We start from the raw sequence: 7817 nt of genomic DNA, 5'->3' as shown, positions 1-7817 counted from the left end.
GAGGAAAACTGCTGTGGGACATGTTGTTGTATTCTGGAGAAATCTCCTTTTTGATTAAAAAGTCCCTTTAGGATAAATTTCTACTGTTCACCTATTCATACACACCTGAAGGCAGCATTATTTGACCATAAATATTATGCATGTTAATTCAAATGCAATCTTACATTTGTGTCCAGGGTTCCCATAAAGTTTCCTCATTGTTGCACCACTGAAGCCGAGATCTCAATGTCATGGAACTGTAATGTTTTCTGCTCAGTGAAATGGCATCCCAAAGCCATCCATTAAGTCCTCTGGAAATGAAAATTAATTCTCATAAAACCTTTAACAGCTGTGTCTCATACAGGGGGCAGAACAAAGCAGGACTGGGCATTTATGCTTCCCAAGGATAACTGTGCACGGAGATCCAAGGAACGCTGTTTTCATTGCAGATTTGTATCCCCCACAGAAAAGATTATTCAGATGTGACACAAGCAGATCAAACATGTCTGATGTGTGAAGTGGCCATTGACACAAGATATTTTGGGAAGGGAGATTTTCAGCTGGTGGCAAGAGATAGCACAAGGCAATGCTAAGTGACAGGCTGGTATTCCAGCGTTGATTTACCACGCCTTCACTGTATGGGTGACTTCCCTTTTCAAATTTGAACTAATTTCTTTGATCTTATTTGCAAAGTGAGAAAGAGTTAAGGCCAGTTTGTTTGACAGGATGGCAGCTGTCACTCCATGTAAACAGACCTCAAAATGAAAGAGCAGTCCAGCACATGGAAGTAGAAAGTCCTGACACTTTAATTATCTGAAGAGATTACAAGATGAAAGTCTTCCTTGAGGCAAATGTATATTAGTATCGATATAGTCATTGTGCTTTTCAGTAAGAGAAATAGGAGTCTGTATTTACATAAGAAACTATAGTGTCTGAGATCTTTAAATATCATATTTATGGAAATGATTCTGAATTACAGCATTTACAAAATAAAAACAAGCTTAAATAAATATTCAGTCCATTAAATAAGATTTTTTTCCACAGAAGCAACTTTTTGTGCATATTTATTTCACAACTGAAGTTTGTTGCAATTTTTTTATCCTATAAAAGAAGCATTAAATTTCTTGTGTGTTTTTTTTTTTTCCTAAAAATAAAACTGCAATAATCATTGCAATGTGAAGCCTGAGATTTAAGCCTGAATAAGTATCATTGCTTGCACCGCATTACCCACGTCCCACCAATCACCCAACCCCATGCCTTTCCAAACTCTGGTGAATACAGACACTCCAACCCAAGGATTTTATGAGAAGGATTTCAGGGAAGTAATAATAATAAAAAATATAAATAAGGTGAAAATAACACATCAGAGCTGACATTGTCTACAAACAGCATCATAAGGCTTGTGCATTACACATAAACTAAGTGAAGCTGTTTCATCTGAATCAAAATGACAGTAGTGCCAAACCGCAGCACCCTTATATGGCTCATTAACACTGAACAGTAAACCACTGAGCAAAGGGAATGTGCCCCCCAAAATAATTAAATTAAAAAAAAAAAATTAACACTGGCCAGTTTTGCCTTATCATTTTGAGTGACAACCTTTCTCGAGTGTGATACCACAAACAACTTCCTCATCTATTTCTGTATTTGAAACACAGTGTGTAACACCACGAATCAGGAAAGGGGGCACAGCAAAGAGCTCTTGATCTCGTTTCCTCTGTAACCACAGTACACACTGTCTTGCTTTTCATGTGCCCAACTCAAAGCATGTCCAAATGCCTTTGAAACCTCAGTGCTCAGGGAGCTCTTACTGCAATAGTTCATGCAAGATCCTAGCATGAATCCGTGTGAGTCTTATTTCTTTCCTCTCCAAGTGGAGATAAAAATTATTCCCCAGTGTTTCATATAAATACAAATGTCTTCTGAGTTGTTAGCATGAGTGAAGTACCAGTATGCACTATTTTACATGGTTACTCTGCCAAATGTGGACAACAAGTACCCTTCTCTGACTGACCATTCTGTAGGACCTTTTGGATACCTCATTATATATTTGCCTTTTAAAAAATATTTTAAAAAATCTCAGTATGGGAGAAATAATTTGTCTCATCTACTAAAGTTTGCTGCCAAACTGTAAAAAATATCTATTTTAATATGAATTAATTTATTTGGTAACCACTTCCTCTGAAGTTTGTTAAGTTTTAAATGCTGATATAGAAACCAAACCTCTGTATTAGACTTTTACTAACAGGATTTAGCATAAATGATTCAGATTATGAATACCTCCAAAACTCCAAACTATGGAACTGGAAGTTGTAAAAAATTTTAGAAGACAACCTGGAGTTATTGCTCTGCTTGGTAAATGAAAGGCAACAGGAATTACTGTTTTAGGGCCTTCAATGCTTTCTATGGGATTCGCAGAAAATTTTGCCTTTGTAAATATCAAATACAGATTTGAAATAGATTTGCTTTTATTAATTCTAGCATAGGTAGCAAAAATCTAGTAATGGGGAAGTTAAATGGCAGCAGGTGGGAGAGTGCTGATGCCCACAGCCATGCTGGAATTCCAGTGGGCACAGAAGTGTCTGAGCTTTGGGACTGATCCGCTGGGATGGACTAATTAACTGGCTACTCTGTTCCTAGCATGTAAGATAAGCAGCAATTCTCTGAGCCCTATTTCCTTCCACACAGTGCATTTGTTCTGCATATGGCATCGTAACATTAATGTTATAAATTTATGGAAGACTGTACTGTAGCCTTAGAGCTACAGACGCTTCATAGTTCCCTTTAGCAGCTTAGTAAAATGCAATAAAAACTGTCTGTACAAAATTTATAATAATGGATGTCAAAGCCTACGTGCCCTCATCGGGTCCCTCTTTCAAGTCTTGGCTTAGGTCAAATGTATCAGTCCATGTAAGACTCCAGAAGACACACCAGTAGTTTAATATGTCAGATACCAGCTCTGTCACTATAGAAAGGAGTGACATGGAACATGTAACAGTGAGTGCAGACACGGACAGGCTTCATCTGGCCATAACGAGGTAATGGAGCAGAGTGGGAGGAACAGCGGGAACAGAAGATCTGAAAAACAAGAGGGAAATTTCTCTTCAGTTCCTCTGAAGAACAGGATGGGACAAAATTGATTTCAAAGGAGGGGAGAGAAGATTGTATGAGCTGGCAGCACCACCGTCCTCAGCACAGCAAGTGAAGGGCCTCTGCAGGCAATCCCTGCCCAATGACCAGTTCATCTGGCCGAGCTCAGTCCCTCTGGTGAGGGTGCCCAGCACTGACAGTAGCCAAGGCAGACCTGTCCACCTCTGCAGGTCACAGGGGAAGGCAGTTTCATCAGAGGTGCAAAGAAGCATCTCTCCCCTGGTTTTAAAGGAAGACTAGGGGAGTATTTGTGAATATCTCCGAATTTCATACTCCTGCAAGTCCACTACATGGTTAACAAAAGCAGCTTCTCTACCCTTTTCCTTTTTAACTGGCACACCAGCCAGCAAGCGAAATGGGACTGCAGATTTCTGGCTTCCTGAGGTACATGACTGCTTTTTTTCTTCCTCACTCCCTCTTCCTCCCCCACAAACTTGCAAAGCAGCAGCCCTACACACCACAGTGATCCTGCAAAGGTTTGGAAAGAAAGCAAAGGGACATACTGTCCCTGCAGCTCAGCTGTGTGTGCATCACCCCTGGCAGTGCAGGCTGCCCTGGCTCATTAGAGCTTACAGCAGTAGTCCAGAGTGACTCTGTGTTGGGGTGGGGAGTGTTCTAGGATCTCAAGAAGGGAATTCTGCCTTCAGCTTTACACAGCTTATTGCTGTATAAAAGTCAAACCCCTCCCCAACCCTTTGTAAACGTAGGCTGAGAGTTGGCAGCCAAGGCACACAAAAGCACCTGCAAACTGAGAACCCTGGCTGAGCATGCACATTTTGCTGTGCAGCCGAGTTTCTGTGGTCCACATGCATTTGCTGCTCTCTTTGGTGGGTACTTCCTCACATGTTTGACTGAGTCATTACCTTGCCACAGCTCCGACAGTGGTGCTTCCTGCGAATGACTGTGAAAGGAGCCTTGCATGCAGTGCAGTAGCTGCAGACTTCATCTGGAACCCAGTCAGGAGGATCTGTCAGAAACACAGCAACAAAGGGAACATAAATCAAAAGGGAATAAAACCAAACGTGTGATTACCAGATCCTCAAGGAAGTAGGGAGAATAAAATCTAACAGCAGCTGCTTTCATCTGCATTTCTCCAGGTGCTTTGCAAACAGCAGCTGAGTGAGTTCAGGATGCCCAGAAGGGCTCAACTCCCCCCTTCTCTGCCAGGCACCCACCTTTGGGAAGAGCACATCAGGCACTAAAATGGCCCATGAGAGCTTTGGAATCAAAATAAAATCTATCTTAGTCAAATGCAAGTGGCAGGGAAAAGGAGATAAGCAAAATAAAGTAAGAAGACAAGAGATTATTAAAGCAGAGCTGGATCACAGGTGTTTTTGTCAGTGCTGCCCAAAACAAGCTTAGAGTGGAGATCATTCCCAGCCTCTTCAGCCTTCCTACAGAAAGGCCAACTGCTCTGCTGCAGTTAGGCAAGCAACTATACAGGTAACAAACCTGAAGCCTGATTACCATCGCTAAATTATCAGGACTCTTAATGGAAGTCACCAGTAACTACAGCAAAACCACAAAATCAAGTGTACATGGCTTAGCAGAGAAAGAACACACCCATTATCGTGAACAGCATGTTTCAGTTGTTTATGTCTCCTGTGAGCTCTCCAGCCTCCCATAAAAGACAAGCAGGGAAATGATTGGGTTTTGGCAAGGCAGAAGGTGTCGGGCTCCCTTCTGTTGAGCTCTTTCTGCTCACAACAGGCTGACATGACCTCAGAGAGTCTGGAGTTACAAGTGTAGAAATGATGAAGCTGACTGCTTAATTAAGTTGGTAAAAATCTAATGAGGGCAAAGCAAGTTGTATCCAGAAGGAACCCATGGACACAGTGAACATGAGCTGATTGGTGCATTTACCCAAGTTCCCTGTATGCAGCTTCTTTCTGAGTATTATTTACAGTTTGCAAGCCATGCAATTGCTGATTTATAAACCTGACAAGCAAGATCCCTGCCTCAAGGAGCATACTATCAAACAACAAAATATATGGTGCAGTTAATGCAGAGGTTAAGAGGGCTATAGCTACAGGCAGAAAGAAGATAATTAAATGAAAATCTACTGTTTTGTTCCAACATAACCATGACCAGCTTTCATGTGTTTGTCACATTGCAACATTTGTCAAATTAAAAGTACAAAGGATATAGCATTCAATGCAAGAAATTGCTCCAAAAGCAGATTAATAAAACCAAAGAGAACTTAGAATTTGACTCAGCTTTTACAGGCTTCTCTGAAACTACTTAAAAGTTGAACTAGCTTAAGGAAGCTATCCTTCACTCAATTAACTCCTTGGTCTGATACAAGTTACACCTACAGGGCCAGTAACCCAAAACCAGAAGTTGATGTGCAGAGAAATGACCAATGTGGTGAAAAAAAGGAGATTGCACATAGAAGCCTTCACCTCATCCCTGGGAACAGTTCACCAGAAATGTTCTGTGGGGACACAAGGCTACAAATTCCTACTTCAAAGGCAGGATTCCCTTCAGCAGCAGGGAGATGTAGGACTGCCAGCTTAAGTCAAGCATTAGTAACAATGGAGCCAAGAGATACTCCTTTCCAATGCTTTTCCTTCTCTGCAATCTCCCTAGACACTACCTGTATCTTGCCCAGTGAAACTTACTCCTAATATCAGTTTATAGCTTTTGAAAACATGGTGTCACTTTCTCTGACCTGAAACCATGGCAAGCCTGACGGAGCATGCCCATGTTCTCCATCCAGGAGGCTCCTTGTGTTATCACATATATCCGAAACAAAAAGCGAAAACATGAACCAACAACAATGTTCCTGTTTAAAACTTGTCTCTACAAAGATTGTGTTTTCAGAGAATTAACTGTCCAGTGATTCTCATTCATTTTGAAGACAGCAAAATGTAGGAAGTTATTCAAGCTCTGTGCCACCAGGTCTCCCTCTGCAGATCTGGTGGAAGCAGGTTTGGTAAGATGCCCAATTTGATACTGATGCTTTATCAACTGTACTGCAGTGTGGGCTGCCAGGTTCAAATAGTTACTGATTTTAATATTCACAGAAAAGCCACAAAGCACAGGCCATTTCTGCATCCCCTGCAGCATCCCAATGTGATGTGCCACTTCTGCAGCAGCTGGAGCCATAATCACTCCTTCCCTCAGATCACAGGTAGTCCACAGACATTATAAGCCAACACAACCTCCCCACAAGGACTTTGGAACTCATCAACAGAACGCAGCTTTTCTTATCAGCTGTTTAATTTTTGGTTTGGGTTTCTTTGAGGGGCTTTTTTTGTTTGTTTTGGTTTTTGGGGAGGAGGGACAGGGTTATTTTTTCTTTTTTTTATTCCCCCTATTTTTTTCTGTTGTTGCCCTGTAAGTGCAATGCTGAAAAAGTTATTTCTTAATTAATCTTGTATGGATTTGCCTCTATGCTAAATAGAAAGAATAACTGAAAAAAAAGCCAAAAAACACCCACCAAATTTTGATAAATAACGACCTTAAACTAATAATAATCATATAATCCATAATTCATGGTTACAGAATCACTTGACTGACAGATGAATTAATTTGAAAACTTTGTTTTTGTAAAAAATAATTCACGACTTATTGGCAATGTACAGAAACAGTAACAACCCTCTCCACAGAACACTCTCCTGCAGCAGAGACTCTCTCTGCCTCCACGCTGGTGTCATGTCAGCTGATTCACTAAATTAACGCATCAGTAGAGTGGCTAAAGGGCACATTTTTCCCCAGACAGTGACTCATCAGCAGGGGTGCACAGCCAGTCCCGTGCCCCACTGCCTCAGGGGTTTAGTGCCCTCCCAACATCCCAACTGCTCGAACCAGGATCTGCTGCACTGCAGCACACCCCCAAATAGTAACACTTGGTTATGTAACAGCTTTCAACATTCAAAATGCTGTACAAATGTAATTGCTTTAATCCTCATCACCCAGCTACAGTCAGTGTGTGGGGAGAAATCAAGAGAGGGATGTCTTGCACAAAATCATACAGTGGTGCAGCACTGAAATAACATTTAAAATAGGGAACTTTGGGCCACTACCCCAATGCCTTTCCTTCCAGCTGACTAAAAATGGCCTTACACTGACTACAAACACAAAGTTGTGAGACTATGCTCTTAGACATAAAATGCAATCCTGAACTGGAGCCAAAGTGCTCACCCCTGGCAGGAAGGATGAAGTCCTGATGACTTGATCTCTCCGAGCCCATACAAGCCCCGGTGGCAAGAGGATCCCACCCCTTGGTTCCCCTCACCAGCCTCATCTTTCTCAACCCTGGGAGCAGCCTCTCTGACTTACACACATGAAGGACTGAGTCACTGGGCTTTTTATAGAACAGGCTTTTGAAATACTCTCTGAAGAGCACTCTCATGAGGGGATAAAGCTTCAATGCAAGGAGCAAAGAGTGTGTTACACAAATTAAACCCCAAGCATGAGCCTGAAGATGTGCTGGAAGCAGGGCAGCAGTACCGCATCCACAGGCTTTTTATGTTACAGTTCTTCTCCAGGCTATGCTGCTCCATTAGCTCTGCATGCTGCAGCAAATAGCAACATCCAGTCTCTAAAGCATTATCTGCCTGTGCTTCGGGGATTTGGACAAGGAAGGGAGGGAGAACCTTGTTCGTGGGCTAATTGGCTCGGTGCTTTATCATGCAATGAGAGTTTGGAGAAGTCTGTTGGGAAACGGATGAAGTCCACAGCAC

At 42.0% G+C, this 7817-nt stretch overlaps 1 protein-coding gene across 1 annotated transcript in view; it reads right to left on the bottom strand.

Moving 5' to 3' along the window:
* Positions 1–912: 912 nt before the first annotated feature.
* ZFYVE28 (zinc finger FYVE-type containing 28) overlaps positions 913–7817 on the bottom strand; it is a 149214-nt gene continuing 142309 nt past the window's right edge. Inside the window, exons 13-14 of the mRNA XM_082281484.1 lie at positions 3993–4096; positions 913–3057 (exon numbers count right to left, since the gene is read on the bottom strand). Coding sequence (XP_082137610.1) covers positions 2926–3057; positions 3993–4096 — 236 coding nt within the window. The 3' untranslated portion in view covers positions 913–2925. The remainder of the gene's footprint in view (positions 3058–3992; positions 4097–7817) is intronic.

This window comes from Coloeus monedula, assembly GCF_965178545.1.
Source record: "Coloeus monedula genome assembly, chromosome: 5".
NCBI classification, from domain to species: domain Eukaryota; kingdom Metazoa; phylum Chordata; class Aves; order Passeriformes; family Corvidae; genus Coloeus; species Coloeus monedula.
This window is presented reverse-complemented; position numbering and strand designations above follow the sequence as displayed.